Raw genomic sequence first — 19383 nt, forward strand, 5'->3', positions numbered from 1 at the left:
TACCTTAAAGGCAAGCATGATATATTTGATTATTTAACTTCCTTTCTAAGGTTTGGTATGTGGCTCTTCCCACAGGAAACACTAACTGACTGAATTATTGAGAAACACTGGGAAATCTTCTGAGCAGTGAAGGTCATTCTCATGCTAAAATCTCCCATCTTTGGGTTGCAGAGTTCTAAATTCTGCATCCCAAAGCAGGAGAATATACTTTCTTCTCAAGTGCACATGGAACCTTCTCCAAGATAGATCACATACTGGGTCACATTTTATACATAAGTATAAAAGAATTGAGACCATACCATGCATACTTTCAGACCACAATGCTATGAAGCTTGAAATCAACCACAGGAAAAGTCTCAAAAACCTCCAAAGGCATGGAGGTTGAAGAACATCCTACTAAAGAATGAGTGGGTCAACCAGGCAATTAGAGAAGAAATTTAAAAATACATGGAAACAAATGAAAATAAAAATACAACAATCCAAATGCTTTGGAATGCAGCGAAGGCAGTCCTGAGAGGAAAATACATTGCAATTCAGGCCTATCTCAAGAAACAAGAAAAATCCCAAATACAAAATCTAAGAGCACACCTAAAGGAAATAGAAGCAGAACAGCAAAGACACCCCAAATCCAGCAGAAGAAGAGAAATAATAAATATCAGAACAGAAATACACAATATAAAATCTTAAAAAACTATTGAACAGATCAATGAAAGTAAGAGTGGTTTTTTGAAAAAATAAACAAAATTGATAAATCTCTAGCCAGGCTTCTCAGAAATAAAAGGGAGATGACCCAAATAGATAAAATCATGAATGAAAAGGAAATTATTACACGCAATCCCTCAGAAATACAAGCAATTATCAGGGAATACTATGAAAAATTATATGCCAACAAATTGGACAACCTGGAGGAAATGAACAAATTCCTAAGCACACACACATTTCCAAAACTCAAACAGGAAGAAATAGAAACTTGAACAGACCCATAACCAGCGAAGAAATGGAATCAGTTATCATAAATGTCCCAACAAATAAGAGTCCAGGACCAGATGGCTTCCCAGGGGAATTCTACCAGACATTTAAAGCAGAGATAATACCTATCCTTCTCAAGCTGTTCCAAAAAATAGAAAGGGAAGGAAAACTTCCTGACTCATTCTATGAAGCCAGCATTACTTTGATTCTTAAACCAGATAGAGACCCAGAAAAAAAAAGACAACTACAGGCCAATATCCCTGATGAATATGGATGCAAAATTCTCAATAAGATACTAGCAAATCGAATTCAACAGCATATAAAAAGAATTATACACCATGATCAAATGAGATTCATTCCTGGGCTGCAGGGCTGGTTCAACATTCACAAATCAATGTGATACATCACATTAATAAAAGAAAAGATAAGAACCATATGATCCTGTCAATCGATGCAGAAAAAGCTTTTGACAAAATTCAGCATCTTTCTTAATCAAAACCCTCGAGATAGTCGGGATAGAAGGAACGTACTTAAACATCATAAAAGTCATTTATGAAAAGCCCACAGCTAATATCATCCTCCATGGGGAAAACTGAGAGTTTTCTCCCTGAGATCAGGAACACGACAGGGATGTCCACTCTCACCGCTGTTGTTTAACATAGTGTTGGAAGTTCTAGCATCAGCAATCAGACAACAAAAGGAAATCAAAGGCATCAAAATTGGCAAAGATGAAGTCAAGCTTTCGCTTTTTGCAGATGACATGATATTATACATGGAAAACCCGATAGACTCCACCAAAAGTCTGCTAGAACTGATACATGAATTTAGCAAAGTCGCAGGATACAAAATCAATGTACATAAATCAGTTGCATTCTTATACACTAATAATGAAGCAACAGAAAGACAAATAAAGAAAGTGATCCCATTCACAACTGCACCAAGAAGCATAAAATACCTAGGAATAAACCTAACCAAAGATGTAAAAGATCTGTATGCTGAAAACTATAGAAAACTTAGGAAGGAAATTGAAGAAGATACAAAGAAAAAGAAAAACATCCCGTGCTCATGGATTGGAAGAATAAATAATGTCAAAATGTCAATACTACCCAAAGCTATCTACACATTCAATGCAATTGCAATCAAAACTGCACCAGCATTTTTCTCGAATCTAGAACAAGGAATCCTACAATTTGTATGGAACCATAAAAGGCCCCGAATAGCCAAACTAATTTTGAAGAAGAAGACCAAACTTTAGCCTCTACTACAAAGCTATCATCATCAAGACAGCATGGTATTGGCACAAAAACAGACACATAGACTAATGGAATAGAATAGAAACCCCAGAACTAGGCCCACACAAGTATGGCCAACTAATCTTTGACAAAGCAGGAAAGAATATCCAACAGAAAAAACACAGTCTATTTAACAAATGGTGCTGGGAGAAGTGGACAGCAGCATGCAGAAGGATGAAACTAGACCACTTTCTTATACCATTCACACAAACAAACTCAAAATGGATGAAGGACCTGAATGTGAGACAGGAAACCATCAAAACCTTAGAGGAGAAAGCAGGAAAAAAACCTCTCTGACCTCAGCTGCAGCAATTTCTTACTTGACACATCTCCAAAGACAAGGGAATTAAAAGCAAAAATGAACTATTGGGACCTCATGAAGGTAAAAACCTTCTGCACTGCAAAGGAAACAACCAACAAAACTAAAAGGCAACCAATGGAATGGGAAAAGATATTTGCAAATGACATATTGGACAAAGGGCTAGCATCCAAAATCTATAAAGAGCTCACCGAACTCCACACCCAAAAAACAAATAATCCAATGAAGAAATGGGCAGAAAACATGAATAGACACTTCTCTAAAGAAGACATCCAGATGGCCAACAGGCACATGAAAAGATGCTCAATGTCACTCCTCATCAGGGAAATACAAATCAAAACCACACTCAGATATCACCTCACGCTAGTTAGAGTGGCTAAAATGAACAAAACAGGAGACTATAGATGCTGGTGAGGATGTGGAGAAACGGGAACCTTCTTGCACTGTTGGTGAGAATGCAAACTGGTGCAGTTGCTCTGGAAAACAGTGTGGAGGTTCCTCAAAAAATTAAAATAGACCTACCCTATGACCCAGCAGTAGCACTGCTAGGAATTTACCCAAGGGATACAGGAGTGCTGATGCCTAGGGGGACTTGTACCCCAATGTTTATAGCAGCACTCTCAACAATAGCCAAATTATGGAAAGAGCCTAAATGTCCATCAACTGATGAATGGATAAAGAAATTGTGGTTTATATACACAATGCAATACTACGTGGCAATGAGAAATAATGAAATATGGCCTTTTGTAGCAACGTGGATGAATCTGGAGAGTGTTATGCTAAGTGAAATAAGTCATACAGAGAAAGATAGATACCAAATGTTTTCACTCTTATGTGGATCCTGAGAAACTTAACAGATGACCATAGGGGAGGCAAAGGAAAAAAAAAAAAGAGGTTAGAGAGGGAGGGATCCAAACCATAAGAGACTTTTAAAATCTGAGAGCAAACTGAGGGATTGATGGGGGTGGGAGGGAGGGGAGGGTGGGTGATGGATACTGAGTAGGGCACCTGTTGGGATGAGCACTGGGTGTTGTATGGAAACCAATTTGACAATAAATTTCATATTTAAAAAAATAAAATAAATAAAATAAAATAAAATAAAATTGCTCATCTTGGCTCATTGAAGCCATAGTTCCTGCTTGCCTCACGAAGGAAAATATCTCAGACTCACCGGAGCTTCTTCAGATTGCAGAATAGATGCCTCAGTCCCACACAAAGAAGTCTGATTCCAAGATCTCCCAAGCTGTTGTGGCTCAGATCCAATTCTACCAGCTTCTGATTGCTGCTCAGGACCGAGGAGATGTTGAAGCAGCACTGATAGGAAAGGCAACATCGCCCCAACCTTCATGCCAAGTACAGAAACAGAAAGCATCAGAACACAGGCTGCTTATCTCATCACTGCCTTCCAGTCTAAGCTTGTTTTCAGCACCAGACAGGGGCACTTGTGGTCTCATGTCACAAAGGGAAAATCTTAACCAAACTTATGTAAAGTGTCATCCTATCAGAACTCTTGCACACAGCCTGAGACTTACTGTGAAGTTCGTCCCCAAGCTCACTAACTCACAGACCGAGACCACAACTGCTGAGTGCATCAGTGAACTCCCTCTATAAATAATGGTCAGCTCTCCAATGTATACATGGCACGTCCCTGTTTTATGCATGAAAAAGGTGGTGAACCTATGTGTTTCACTTCTTTAGCACATGTCCCTAACTGTAAAAATCCCTCATGTGGGCACTACTCTAGGGCTTTACCCATCTACTTCTCTTTGCTAATCTTGTCCCCATTGTTCTGTTTGATGATTAAATCCCAGCCTTCCACCTACACTGAAATAGCAGGAAGCTCTAATTCTTGACTTGTTTTACAACCACACACACACACACACACACACACACACCGCTATCACCATCACCACCGACAACAACTATGTGTCCCTGTCAGAGGAGCAAGAATAACATTCTCCTTTCCAGGACAATAGTTCATCATCCTAGAACCGCTAATCTTCCTTTCTGCCCCCATTTCCACACCAACTAGAAGTAAATGTATGACTAAATCACTGTGGTAAAATAAATCATTATCACCCATGTCTCCTGGTTTGTGTCTCACTCTCTGGAATCACACAGGGACACCCACCAGGGAGGTGGGGAGAATGGTGTGGGATAGATATAGAGAGGCAGGTAAAGAGCCAAAAACAGAGCTTGAAGGCAAGAAGGGGATTTGTAATTTATCAAAAGAGCAGAGAGAAGCAAAAGAATGGCATGATCAAAGTAGAATTTTCTAAATAACCTTCTGACTTCTATATAGAGACTAGAATTGTAGGTGGTGAAAGTGAATGTGGGGAGACCAGTCAATATTCATTAAGTATGTATTTTTGAGCACTAATGTTTGCTGAGACACTTATCCTGACATTTCAGGGACAATGGAAAGATAAACATGAATCCTGACCCATGAAGCTGATGGTCTTGGAGGCCATTACAAAATCCAGGCAAGTAATCATGGTTGCTGGACCTGGGCTAGTGATTTGTATAGGAGGTAAAATTGATAAGTATGATGTTGGGGTGGGTATGGTGATCAAGAGAGGGATTTATGAAAACACCCGGGAGTGGTAGACTCTAACACTGGCTGTGTAGCTCATCCAAAATGCAGATGTGTTATGGAAGAGAGTTTGGGAGATGGCTCAGACACCTGTGTGCTCCTCTTGAGGCATGTAAGTCTGACTCACAGTTTGGGCTCAGAGCAACCACTCTTTATTAAGAAAGCTAAAGGAGAGTCCCTGTGACATTTCAATGTATACAAAATGTTTTGATGGGGTCCAGCCTAGGTAGCCGTTATACATGATGAAATTCTCTGATTCTCATCTAAGAGGATGGCTGGTGAGAAAATGGAAAACCTTGAAGGTCAGGCACTTTTTGTCACATCACCAACAAATGACTTAATTTCATTTCTCCTTCATTCTTCCCCATTTGAAACTTCCTGAACAACTGGCCTCCAATTCATTCTGCCTTCCCACCTCTTATAGGCTGAATTGTGTCCACCATTCCTTCCAAAAATTATACATTGAAGTCTTAATCCTAGGATTTCAGAATTGTGACTCTATTTGGCGATCAGGCTTTAAAGAGTTAAATGTGGTCATTAAATTGACCCCCATCCAATGCAACTGGTGTCTTTGAGGATATCAGACATGAATACAGGGACCGTGTGAAGACACAGGGAGAAGACCACCATCTGTAAGCCAATGAGGGAAGCCTCAGAAGAAACCAGCCCTGCTGACATCTTCATCTTGGACTTCTGGTACTGTGAAAAAATGAATTTCTGTTGTTTAAGCCTCTGGGTTTGTGGCACTTTGTTATAGCAGCCCTAGAAAACTAATAAACCACTTATCTGGACCCTGAGGTCTTCCTCCAGTCCTCCCTATATCTCATTCACACACACACACACACACACACACACACGCAGGTTCTTACCACAATCTCTGAACATTACAGCCAGGACGCTGGAGCATCTCACATAACACCATCATCCCTGGGTCCCCCAGAGCATTGTCACTGAGGTTCAGTTCTGTGAGGTTCCAGCTAGTGCTTAGGACTGAGAAGAGTCCCTGCCAAAGGCTAACAGTGAGATGGCAGTTCACCAACCTAGAAATTGTAAGGAAGGAAGAAAGAGAGAAAGGAAAATCAGGAGTGGCTTGGCACCAGACCAAGACTTCCCAAGCATTATAAAATGACTTACAGAGGTTGCCTGGATGGCTCAGTCAGTTAAGCATCTGACTCTTGATTTCAGCTAAAGTTATGATCTCACAGTTCATGGGATTGAGCCCTGAATATAGCTCTGTGCTGACAGGGTGGAGCCTACTTGGGATTCTCTTTCCCTCCTTCTGTCTCTGCCCCTCCCCTGCTCTCTCTCTCTCAAAATAAATAAATAAACTTAGAGAAAAAAAAAGAAATGACTCACAGAAACAAAGATTGCATACTGAGGAATAACAAAGGCTAAGGGGCCCTGGTACGACTGTCCTACACACCTTATTATGGAAATGGCTTGAGCCTGTGACTGGCTGACTTTGTGCACCCCTTATCCCCTCTGTCAGATGTCCTTCTCCTCCCCTCTCATTGGTCAGCTGTCCTGCCCAAGGCCATGGACACTCTGGAAGTGATTCAGAGCCTAGTTCTGATACTGGCTACATAACAGCATCTGTGATGCTCTCAAAAACCCCTAGGCCAGTCCTCTCCATAGGAATAAGTCAGAATCTCTGAGATGGGACCAAGCATATCAATGTTTTTAAGACTTCCAGTGCTTCCAATGTGTAGCTCATGTTGAAATGCAGATTCTGACTTTGTGGGTCTAGGACTGGGCCTGCAATTCTGCACTTCTAACAAGCATGAGGTGGATGCCCATGCTGCTGGCTTCAGAAGGTTCCAGAACACACAAAGCAAGCTCCTACCCTCTGAGGAACATAACTTTCATCTAGCAAGATGGGTGTCAGGCTTTTTATCAGGACTTTTATTCTAAGTCTCTGCAAGCCTTCTCCACGGCTGTGTAACCATGGTCAGGTCTCTTCTCAGACTAGTTTTTAGGGCCCTAATGAGCAGGTATTCCTCCTTCCCTCACTTCCTGTCTCTTTCTCCCCCCCCCCCCATCCCCCTGCAGCTATTCTGAACTATTTCCCACCATAGAGACATATCCTGCTTCCCCAACTCCTGCCTTATGAACCCACTATTCCCTCTGTTTGAGCTGCCTTTGCCCATGCTTGGCTCCTCATGATCCATCCTTCAGAGTCCAGCTGCTCAAGGGCTCCCCACGGTGGGCTTCTGGTGCATCCTGCAGGTGTTCTTGCCATAGCTGATTCCTCCCTATAGTCCATTCTTGTGTCCCAACTATCCCCACAACCAAACCTTACATCACTGTGAGCAGGGCCTGGGTCTCAGCAACACTGAAGCCCCAGTGAGTGGTCCTTGATGACCAAATGATAAATAAATATCATCCTGGAAGTGCTGCCAAGAGGGAGAGAGGGAGATGAAAATTCATTGCTCCTAGTAGAAGGGCCAGCCCCCTATCTCTTTAATTTTGTCTCATGTCAAGTGTTTTTTTTGGGGGGGTTGTTTTTTTTTTGTTTTTGTTTTGTTTTGTTTTGTTTTGTTTTTGCAGGTTAAACTCAAGCACATGCAGAGCATCTACCTTCCCACCGTAGCTGTGGCCATGTCCAAGCAGGGATTTCAGAGGTCAGGGAACTGAGTTGCTTTGCTGTACAGACACAGAAACTGGCTTCCAATCCCCTACAAAGTCGGTGAACAGACCTTGAAGAGGGTGCTCTTGAAGAGGAAGACCTTGGTGACTTCCTTGTTATAAACACAGTGTGAAAGCTTAAAAGTACCTTCTCCTTTCCAGCCCTATTTCCTTCAGTTTCTCTCATTATGTTCGTTCCAATGAAGTCACGTCAGTCCCCCATAGTCTCCTACATACACTGCTCCTCAGACCATATTTATACTTTGTTACACAGACACCACTGCCAAAATCCCTTTACCTTCTCCTACACTCACTCACATCCTACAGATCCTTCATGGCAAGCTCCAACATCACTCCTCTGAGAAACTTCTCCCTCCAGCACCGAAGGCCCTCTATCCTCTCTGTTCCTGGGACAGTCACTGTGATTGTTTTGCTGCTTGGGAATTGACTGGATACTATGCACTAGAGCCCCAAGTAGATTACAAGCAATTTGAGTTCACAACACTTGCATTCAACTCTCTTCCCCACGTAATACCTTGCACTGAGTTCACATCCACCAAACGTTTATTTTGTTGTTGGTGGTGGTGGTGTTGGCTTTTTTCTCATCCATTTGTCCACCTACCTTTCCTCTACTAGTCAATCTCTGCCGCTGAAGGAGTCTGGTAGAAATGGGTGGTGGTGGCATTATGTAGCTGTTGCAACCACATTTTTTAAATGCTTATTTATTTATTTTGAGAGAGCATGCACATTAGCAGGGGAGGGTCAGAGAGAGAGGAAGAGACAGAATCCCAACCAGGATCCATGCTGTCAGTGCAGAACCCGATGTGGGGCTCGATTTCATGAACTATGTCATCATGACCCGAGCTAAAATCAAGAGGCTGATGCTTAACTGACTGACCCACCCAGGTGCCTCTGTTGCAACCACATTTTAAAGACAATTGAGAAGTGGGAAGAGAGAAAGTGCCCAGAGAAAGGTGACTAGAAAGTGAAGGCAACACTACCATTCTACCACCTGCCTGAAGCCAAATTGTCTTACCGGTGAGTATAGGCAGCATGAGGATCTAGGAGGACACAGTGGTCCACCTCACAGTGTTGCACTTCCTCCTCCTCTTCCTCCTCCTCTTCCTTTGGAGAGTTATGAAGCAACCTCAGGGAAAGTGATTCCACACCTTGACAGTTCTCAATACAAAAAGAAGAAACTACATGGTCCATTCTGGTAGAGAGATTGATGTCAATTTGGGGGAAATGGCCCATGGCCTTTTGCACAAAGTCCTCCTCTTGCATCTCATATAGACAGTAGAACAACTCCAACTGGCTGGGCTGGATCTGCAGATTCTTGGCCTTGGCTTTCTTTTCAATCCATTTTAGCAGCTCCAGCCTGATTTGCTGAGAGATCTTGCAACTCAGTTTTTTCTCCAAGTAGGAGGTTCTCTCCTGGTTTACAAGGCCAAAGAGGAAACGGACAACGAAAATCAGATACCCCTTTTCAAACTTGCCATAGTTTTCCAGAAGGACTGTCACATCTCGGTTGGGAAGCTTGGAACCACTCAACAGCAAGCTCCCTGTGTCTCCCTGTCCCTCCTCTTCCAGCAAGTAGTACATGGCAGCAAAGAATTCCTGGAAGGTCATGTGGATGAAGCTGTAGAATTTCTCACAGTCCACTTCCTTCTGGAATAGGTTGATCCTCAAGAAAGCAGATACATCTGCCTTCTGAAGGCCATGATTCCTAAGGTCACACTCTTCAAACAGGATTTTCTGGTTCCAGATTCCATCTGCGGCCAAGGAACAGAGACCCCGGAGGTTAGTAGAGACATCGTGGTTCTGGTTCCCTCTGCGGGATTGCAACAAAGTGGAGAGGAAGAAGATGTACACTGCAGTGGTGGTCTTGGATGTCTGGGCAAGACTCTTGCCACTGTCCATCTGCTGCTTCAACCCAGTGCACACAATCCAGCAGACCAAGGGGATAAAGCACATGGTGAAGAGGATCTCATTCTCCTGAATCAGCCTGAAGGCCTCCCTGGCTTGCTGCTCATCTGAGAAATACTTGAAAAAGTATTCCTTTCTTTTGGCCTCTGAGAAACCCAGGATCTCCACATGACGGGGCCGGTCCAGCAAATGCTGTAGTTTCTCCAGAGCCACAGGTCTCGTGGTGATAAGTAAAGAGGCCTCGGGAAGCAGCCTCTTTCTGATGAGGCTGCTCAGGAGAATGTCTCCCCGCTCTACCTTCTGCCAGTTTGTACAGAGCGCCTCTGTGTGCTCATCAAAGGCACCCTGAAGTTCATCGAAGCCATCCATGAGGAAGAGAATCCGAGAAGGCTTGCTCACAATCTTGCATATGGGTGGGTTTGGATCCGGGCAGCAGCTGACAATCAGGTCTCCCAGGCTCCTCCGTGTCCCGAGACTCACTTCCCGACAGTGGATATAAAACAAATAGTCAAACCTGTCCTGGTAAATTTTCTCTGATGCCCAGTCCAACATGATCTTCCTTGCCAGTATTGTTTTCCCAATGCCTGCTGCTCCCTGGAATACCACCGTGTGAACAGGCTCAGAGTGTTGGTCGTCAGGCTCAAACAGTAATTCCACATTCAGGGAGCTCACAGGGCTGTCCAGCATCTTGGCTGAAGTCCTGCCGATGGCCAGGAGCTCATGTTCCCTCTCTTGCTGGTTCTTGTGTTCCTTGACAAGACGCAGCCTGGTATAGCGTTTGTTGAGGTTCACGCTCTCACCCAGACGAGCATTCCTATCTTTGATACACTGGAATCTGCTCCTCACATGTTTTTTGTACTTCTTACAGTAATCTGAGGCAAAACAGAAAGGTAGACTTTGGGAGAAGCCCAAGCACATGAAAGCTCTCAACAAGGGTCTCTGGTCCATAGGGAGTGATGACCAAAGCTAAGAAATGGAAAGTGCAGGTTCTCTTCACTGCACAGGTACAGACGGTCCCAGAAAATCTAGGATGTCAAAATCTTCCTATACACAGCTGAGCAGAAGAACAGCAAAGTGCCACAGGCACTGTCACCTACCAGAAAATCCTTTTCTACAATGTTTATTTGTTTATTTTTTTTTCAACGTTTATTTATTTTTGGGACAGAGAGAGACAGAGCATGAACGGGGGAGGGGCAGAGAGAGAGGGAGACACAGAATCGGAAACAGGCTCCAGGCTCCGAGCCATCAGCCCAGAGCCCGACGCGGGGCTCGAACTCACGGACCGCGAGATCGTGACCTGGCTGAAGTCGGACGCTTAACCGACTGCGCCACCCAGGCGCCCCTATTTGTTTATTTTTGAAAGATAGAAAGAGAGAGAGTACAGGGAAGGGGCAGAGAGAGAGAGAGAGAGGGAGAGAGAGAGAGAGAGAGAGAGAGAGAGAGAGAGACTCCCAAGCAGGCTCTTCACAGTCAGCTCAGAGCCTGCTGCAGGGCTGGAACTTATGAACCATGAGATCATGACCTAACCCAAAATCAACTTTACCAATGAGCCACCCAGGTGCCCCCAGAAAGTCATTTATTTTTCTTCTATCTTATTCCTTTAGGTCACCATCCCATACCTTTTAAAACCTGAAACACTCAATCACCTCCCCTTGGTGACTTCCCTTGGGACTACAAGGAGCCATGTGAACACTGATCTGTTTCTTCAGCTCTAGTGAATTTCCTGAAATGGGCCTCTGTACCCCCAAGGAGCAGGAACATATAGGATGAACAAGCTTCCCAGCCTCCAAAGCAGGATTTCCAAACCCAATGGGAAGCACTATTCCCATTGCTTACCCTTCTTTTTTTTACAAATAGAGATTCTGGATAGGTACCCGAATAAACCCATCCACTCTTCTTCAAGGCTTTCTTCCCGGTATACCACATGTGCATTATCTGAAAACAAAAGGAAAAAGAAATACAAATTTAAAAGCCAGGACTCCTGACTAAGGTGACATAATTCAGACCCAGTACCCAACAGCTGGCACAGCTCAAAGTCCCCTGTTCCAGATCTCTCCCAAACAAAAACAGAGCTCAGAGCTGCGAATGACAGGTGTGCAGCTGGACATCCACTTCGTGGCATTCATGCACTTTTAAATGTCTAAATATCCCCAAGATGGCTATGGACCAGCAGGATTATCCTTCCCTGCCCCCAAATGTCTGACTCTGAGGTGCACCTGGTAGCCTAAGTTGGTTGAGTGTCAGACTCTTCATTTTGACTCAGGTAATGATCTCATGGTTTAGAAGTTCCAGTCCCATGTCAGGTTCTGTGCTGACTCCTGGAAGCTGCTTAGGATTCTCTCTCTCCTGCTCTCTCTTCCCTGCCCCTGATTGCTCCCCCTCTCTATCTCAAAATAAATAAAAACATATTTTAAAATACTGATTCTTGGACTCCACCCGCAGTGATTATTTTTCAATTTATCTGAGGTAGTGTCCAGCACCGTTGTGTATAATAATAAATAAATATAAAATAAAAGTTATATATATATATATATATATATATTTTAATATAATTTATTGTCAGTGGGGCGCCTGGGTGGCTCAGTCGGTTAAACTTCCAACTTCGGCTCAGGTCATGATCTCACAATTCATGGGTTCAAGCCCTGTGCCAGGCTCTGTGCTGACAGCTCAGAGCCTGGAGCCTGCTTCAAATTCTGTGACTCCTTCTCTCTCTGTCCCTCCCCTGCTCATGTGCTCTCTCACTCTCTCTCAAAACTAAATAAACAGGGGCGCCTGGGTGGCGCAGTCGGTTAAGCGTCCGACTTCAGCCAGGTCACGATCTCACGGTCCGTGGGTTCGAGCCCCGCGTCGGGCTCTGGGCTGATGGCCCAGAGCCTGGAGCCTGTTTCCGATTCTGTGTCTCCCTCTCTCTCTGCCCCTCCCCCATTCATGCTCTGTCTCGCTCTGTCCCAAAAATAAATAAAAAACGTTTAAAAAAAAAAAAACCTAAATAAACAGATTTTATATATATATATATGTAATTTATTGTCAAGTTAGCTAACATTCATTGTATATAGTGTATAGTGTGCTCCTGGTTGGGGGTTAGATTCCCATGATTCATCACTTACACACAACACCCAGTGCTCATCCCAACAAATGCCCTCCTCAGTGTCCATCACCCATTTTCCCCTCTCCCCCATCCACCCCCATCAACTTTCAGTTTGTTCTCTGTATTTAAGAGTCTCTTATGTGTTTTCCCCCTCTCTGTTTGAAACTAATTTTTCCCTTTCCCTTCCCCCATGGTCTTGTGTTAAGTTTTTCAAGATCCACATATGAGTGAAAACATGTTATCTGTCTTTCTGTGACTTATTTCACTCAAGATAATACCCTCCAGTTCCATCCATGTTGTCATAAATGGCAGGATTTCATTCTTTCTCATTGTCAAGTAGTATTCCATTGTGTATATAAACCACATCTTCTTTATCCATTCATCAGTTGATGGACATTTGGGCTTTTCCCATAATTTGGCTATTGTTGAAAGTGCTTCTATAAACATTGGGGTATATGCACCACTTTGAATCATCACTCCTGTATCCTTTGGATAAATTCCTAGTAGTGCTATTGCTAGGTTATAGGGTAGTTCTAGTTTTAATTTTTTGAGGAACCTTCACACTGTTTTCCAGATCAGCTGCACCAGTTTGCATTTCCCCACCAACAGTGAAAGAAGGTTCCCATTTCTCCACATCCTCACCAGCATCTGTTGTTTTCTAAGTTGTTAATTTTAGCCACTGTGACAAGTGTGGGGTGATATCTCAGTGTGATTTCGATTTGTATTTCCCTGATGATGAGTGATGAGCGTCTTTTCATGTGTTTGTTAGCAATCTGGATGTGTTCTTCGGAAAAGTGTCTACTCAAGTCTTATGCCCATTTCTTCACTGGATTATTTGTTTTTTGGGTGTTGAGTTTGGTAAGTTCTTTAAATAGTTTGGATAAAAACCCTTTATCTGATATGTTATTTGCAAATATCTTCTCCTATTCTGTCAACTGCCTTTTAGTTTTCTTGATTGTTTCCTTTGCAGTGCAGAAGCTTTTTATCTTGATGAAGTCCCAATAGCTCATTTTTGTTTTTAAATTCCCTTGCTTTTGGAGATGTGTTGAGCAAGAAATTGCTGTGGCTGAGGTCAAAGAGGTTGTTGCCTGATTTCTCCTCTAGGGTTTTGATGCTTTCCTGTCTCACACTTAGGTCTTTCATTTATTTTGAGTTTATTTTTGTGAATGGTGTAAGAAAATGGTCCAGTTTCATTCTTCTGTTTGTAGCACCCAATATATTTTGAAAGCTCCAACATGCATCTACAGTTGAGAATCATAGATCTAAACAGTCACTAAATTAGACATCCCAAAGAAGCATTTCATCAGAGAAATTAAAGTACAATAGAACAAGTGCTAAGCCACCAGGGGAAATATTTGAGAGATAATTTTAGATGAGCAGGAACCCAAGAGCAACATAAAAGATTCCTGGTAAAGGGGCATCTGGGTGGCTCAGCTGGTTTACTGTCCAACTTCAGCTCAGGTCATAATCTCACAGTTCGTGAATTCAAGCCTCACGTTGGGCTCTGTGCTGACAGCTCAGAGCCTATAGCCTGCTTCCGATTCTGTGTCTCCCTGTCTCTCTGCCCCTCCCATGCTGCACTCTGTCTCTCTCAAAAATAAATAACCATTAAAAAAAATTTTTTAAAGCTTCTACGTAGGTGTCTACTTATTCTGAATGCAAATGCTATTGATAACTCGGTCACACAACAAAATCTAAACATTAACTCAAACCAAAACCATGACTTAATTCTTAATCTAAAACCTAACCCTACAATCTTCTCCCCCTCAACAACAACAAAAACAAAAACAGACTTCTAACCCTAGTTATAATTCTTCCATCTCAGAGCCCAGTTACAGAAGCCAAGATAGCATAGTAGTTAAGAGCCAGGATCCAGCCCAAGGCACACCTGGCACTGAATCCAGGTCTTGGATCTGACTGAAACAGAGTCTCAGGCAACCAGAATCTCTTTCAGACTCACTTCAAGTTGTTGGCCAACCTCCAGAATGATCTTCTATTTGCAAAACTGAAACTCTAACCATTAAACAATTCCCCATTCCCCACTGCCTGCAGCTCCTAGCAACCACTTTCTGTCTCTATAAATTTAACCACTGTAGTAGCTCTTATAAATGGAATCATACTGTGTTTGTCTTTTTGTGTCTGGAGTGTCTTATTTAGTAATGAAACTGAAAGTTCATTTGAAAGTGCCAGCCTCATGGCGCCTGGCTGGCTCAGTTGGTAGAGCATGCAACTCTTGATCTAGGGGTTGTGAGTTCAAGACCTATGTTGGGTGTAGAGCCTACAAATAAAATTAAAAAAAAAAAATGCCAGCCTCATGGAGTTCTTATAAGGAATTACCAAAATCCATAAAAACTGCTTAAGTGAACCACTTCTGCCACTATGATTATTACACCTTAATTTGGTTAATTAGTATATAAGTAAGGACACAATTTTAATTATATTATTATATGCATTTTTTATAACATCCCGCTGCTGTGCATCCCCACCTCATGCCCCCATTATCATGTTTCTGTCCCTCATTATGTCCATATCTCTGACCCATTCGCCATACTTCTCCTGATCTGCTGATTCATTTTTATTCCTCCTTTCTACTAGCTCAACATCATCATCCTGTGATCTTCTAGGTTCCTTTGAGCCCTTTCTTGTACCCTTCCCTTGTTCAAAACATCAAGCCAGAAAGAAAAACTCTACCCCCAACATGTTCACAGTTCCTAGGGGATAGATGAGCCATGAGTTGGATTTTTAAAGGAGCTAGAAGGAAACCAAACTGCTTTCCTCCAATGTCTCATGGCAGTATCATAAGAGGAAGAAAGAGGATAAAGCCAAGATGATAAATGGAATTATTAAAAAACAAAGGTTAACTTTATTGCATCAAAAGATACCATCAACAAGTGAAAAGGCAATCCATGGAATGGAAGAAAATATTTGCAAATCATATATTTGATAAATAGTTAATATCCAGGACATAAAAAGAGTCTTCACAAGTCAACAACAGCAACAATAAATACCCCAATTAAAATATGGGAAAAGGGAGTTGAATAGACATTTCTCCAAAGATAAACAAATGGCTAAAAACCACATGAAAAGTCATTCAGTATCAGTAGCCAATCAGGAAATGCAACTCAAAACTGCAATAAGATATCATCTCACAGCCATTAGAATAGCTACTATCAAAACAAAAATAAAATAAGTGTTGGGGATGAGGAAAAATTAGAACCCTTGTACACTGTTGATGTGAGTGCAAAATGGTGCAGCCACTGTGGAAAACATTATGGGAGTTCCTCAAAGAATTGGACCTAGAATTACCATATCATCCAATAATTCCACTTCTGAACATACACCCAAAGGAACTGAAAGCAGGGTCTCAAAGAAACTTGTACCCACATGTTCCTACCAGCATTAGTCACAAGAATCAAAAGCTAGAAGCAATCTGAATGTCCATTGATGGATGAATAGGTGAACAAAATGTGGTATACATATACCAGGGGATATTATTACACCTTAAAAAGGAATGAAATCATGTCATGTGTGACAACATGGATGAAGCTCAAGGACTTTATCTTAAATAAAATAAGCCACATACAAACACTTTATGATTCAATTTATAAGAGGTACAAAGAGTAGTCAGATTCATAGAGACAGAAAGTGGTGGCTCAAGAGGCTGAGGGGAAGGGAATGGAGAATTGTTATTTAATGGGTACAGAGTTTTGTAAGATGAAAAAAAGTTCTGGAGATTGATTGCACAACATGACTCTGCTTAACACTACTGAACCATATGTTTAGAAATGGTAAGAGGGTAAATTTTATGTTATGTGTATTTTATCACAATTTTTAAAAATGTTGTCTTCCTTCCACTCACCCCACTGTGGCTCATCCCTCTTAGCTTTTTCATAAAGGTCTCTCCTGTTGATTGCAGCAAAAATCCACACTGCCATGGCCCATGCCTTCTCCTCACCATTGAAGTCAATCATCAAAGTAGCTAGATCCATGTGGTCTGCCTTCTCTGTCTGACTCCGAGGGAGTGGGCTGAACCCCTTTTGAGAAGGGTAGTCTTCTAAGTGCATCTTGAATTTCTTAAAGTCTGTGTCCCCCAAATCCTCCAGGTAACGGGCCAACTTGCAGCGGACACTTGCCATGTTCATCCGTGGCTCTGGTCAGGGTCTTTGGGCATAGGTCCACACTGGGAAGCTGGAACAGTGGAAACAGACAGGTAAGGAGAGTCATTTTTAAATTCTGCCCTCTTTAGAGAGAATTAAACTATGAAAAATCCAGAATACAAAACAAAAACTATAACCCAACTGTGAGTTGTCATCTTTAATTTTAAGAAGTGAACCAGGGGCACCTGGGTGGCTCAGTCAGTTAAGTGCCCAACTTTGGATTTCAGCTCAGGTCATGATCTAGGGGTCATGGGACTGGGCCCCACATCGGGCTCCATGCTGAGCCTGGAGCTTGCTTGGGTTTCTCTCTCTCCCTGTCTCTGCCCCTCCCCTGCTCATTCGCATTCTCTTTCTCTCTCAAAATAAATAAATAAATAAACATCAAAAAGAAAAAAGAAGTGAACCAAATACCTACCAGAATGTTCTCCTGTTATCTTGACTCAGGAGTGTGTCCTGAGCCATGGAAGAAAGGTGTCCCTGTGAACAGAAACAGTAATTAAACCCACAAACGCAACTGCATTAACAGCCTTATATATGCGCAAACCAACTGCTCTGTGATGTCACTTCCAAATGTCACCAAGAGAATTTTGTTCTCACCAATTACTGGGCTATGGCCTACGATAAACTCTTCATTACTCCTCACCTTCACTTTCCTCATCTATAAAATGACAGAGTGGAAAATATGGCTCTTAAGTTCCTTCTAACTGAAAGGCTCTGGTTCCCCGTTTTTGCTTTGACCCAGGAAATGAGTAACTATGATGGTAACAGAGCAGCACATGGCTGGACAGAGAAAGAGCACAGAGAAGGGGATGGTCTTCTAGTGCACGTCTATTGATCCACTGATTGATAGAAACAAATGAAATGAAACTTAGGTACCGCAGGGGTGGGGTGGGTAGAATAAACACATAACATCTCTTTAAGGTCTCCTTGCAAAATTCACAATTATAATTGTTAGAACTGACATTTATTGAGAGTCTCTTGTGGGCTAAGGCCCTGCACTAATCCTTTTTCTTATCTAAGTCTCACAAAGCTGTATGACATGAGTATATTTCTAAGCCCGTTTTGTGGAAGAGGAACTTAGTCTTTTTTTTTTTTTTTTTTTTTTTTTTTGAACTCAGTCTTAGAAACTAGGGGGTTTGTCCAAGGTTTCACAAAAAGAAAAAAAAAATGGTTCAAAGCCAGGATTTAGATCAGGGTCACTGATTTCTCACATCCCTAACACTGCACTGTTCACAGAGTGGAAAGGTGTGTAACTATCTCTTCCATCACTTAACTAGGTTTGTCAGTCAGATACCAAACAAAAAAAGATCAAAGACTGTAAAATAGATGGTTAAAAAGCAAAAAACATTTTCCCAGCATTTGCCACACACAGCCGTGTATTACAGAGCTCACTGAGCTCAGTTTCCCTACGTAAATTTAGGGTTCCACAAAGAGCAGAGGTCAGCTGCTACAACTTTTTCTCTTCCACCTTTCCCAGATTTTGGATAGATGAATGCGCTCATTGTGTTTGGGATTGGTCCCTTCACAATGAATTTGGAAAAGCACAGCATCAACCTAAAGGCATAAATGATGCTGATGGGAGGGAGAGAGCCTGTGGAGCTATGGGACACTTTAAATTAGAATTTAGAATGACCACAGATTAGTGTGCAAGACACAGAGACAAGCTCACCTCTCTCTGTATCTCACTCCTGGCTCCACGCACCTGCCAAGTCTACTCCTTATGCATTTGAGGGGTGGTGGGCCGCCTCCAGATGGATCCATCCCTGGTCCCCCTCCACCAATCTTCTCATCCACACCCAGACTGTCTGTACCTGTCCTTGGTGCCCCCCTTTCCCTAACCCTAGTGCACCCTATCCCAACCTTTATCTCCTATGTCCCTGCTGTCTAGGATGTTCATTTCCTCATACACATCCTCTCCATCCAGCCTCTGGGGGACTGCTCGGCAAATCCCCCAGAGTCGTGGGTCTAAGCTGTGTCTGCTGCCCTGGCCCTCACCCCTGCCCCTAGGCACACACTTGCACAAACACATAAAGCCCAATAATGAGAAACATCAGAGTACATTCCAAATCCTCGTTGAAGGACAAACTTTCAAGCTGGCCTAAGAATCCCTAGTGCATTAACAAAGAGAAATCTGGCCCTTGACATCCCCTCCCCATTTCTCCCCAGTCCCTTGCATCCACACAGTGTCACAGAGCTGGACTCACCCAGATGCAGGCCTCAGAAACAGCCCAAGAGGAAACTTGATGAATTTATAGTGGCCACAGCCCAGCATGGGCAGGAAGGATGTGGCCTAGCATGGAGTGAACAAGCTTGCATCACAGACAAAGTTAGAGACTAATGTTTACTCATATTGCTGGATTTTCCAAACCAAACGAGTGGTGTTCTTATCTCTGGTTGCTGCCAGAGATGTCTGC

General features: G+C 42.7%; 1 protein-coding gene across 3 annotated transcripts in view; it reads right to left on the reverse strand.

The window, feature by feature from the left end:
• NLRP3 (NLR family pyrin domain containing 3) overlaps positions 1 to 19169 on the reverse strand; it is a 55175-nt gene extending 36006 nt beyond the window's left edge. The window contains exons 1-7 of one of the 3 annotated variants that reach the window (XM_030314918.2): positions 17567 to 19168; positions 17385 to 17446; positions 16672 to 17000; positions 11561 to 11659; positions 8835 to 10596; positions 6043 to 6213; positions 3752 to 3922 (exon numbers count right to left, since the gene is read on the reverse strand). In XM_030314918.2, the coding sequence (XP_030170778.1) occupies positions 3752 to 3922; positions 6043 to 6213; positions 8835 to 10596; positions 11561 to 11659; positions 16672 to 16954 (2486 nt within the window). In that variant the 5' untranslated portion in view covers positions 16955 to 17000; positions 17385 to 17446; positions 17567 to 19168. Of the gene's footprint in view, positions 1 to 3751; positions 3923 to 6042; positions 6214 to 8834; positions 10597 to 11560; positions 11660 to 16671; positions 17001 to 17384 lie in introns of all 3 variants that reach the window. The other 2 variants (XM_030314931.2, XM_030314909.2) reach the window with 2 other exon arrangements.
• Positions 19170 to 19383: the final 214 nt, after the last annotated feature.

This window comes from Lynx canadensis, chromosome A1 (assembly GCF_007474595.2).
Source record: "Lynx canadensis isolate LIC74 chromosome A1, mLynCan4.pri.v2, whole genome shotgun sequence".
NCBI classification, from domain to species: domain Eukaryota; kingdom Metazoa; phylum Chordata; class Mammalia; order Carnivora; family Felidae; genus Lynx; species Lynx canadensis.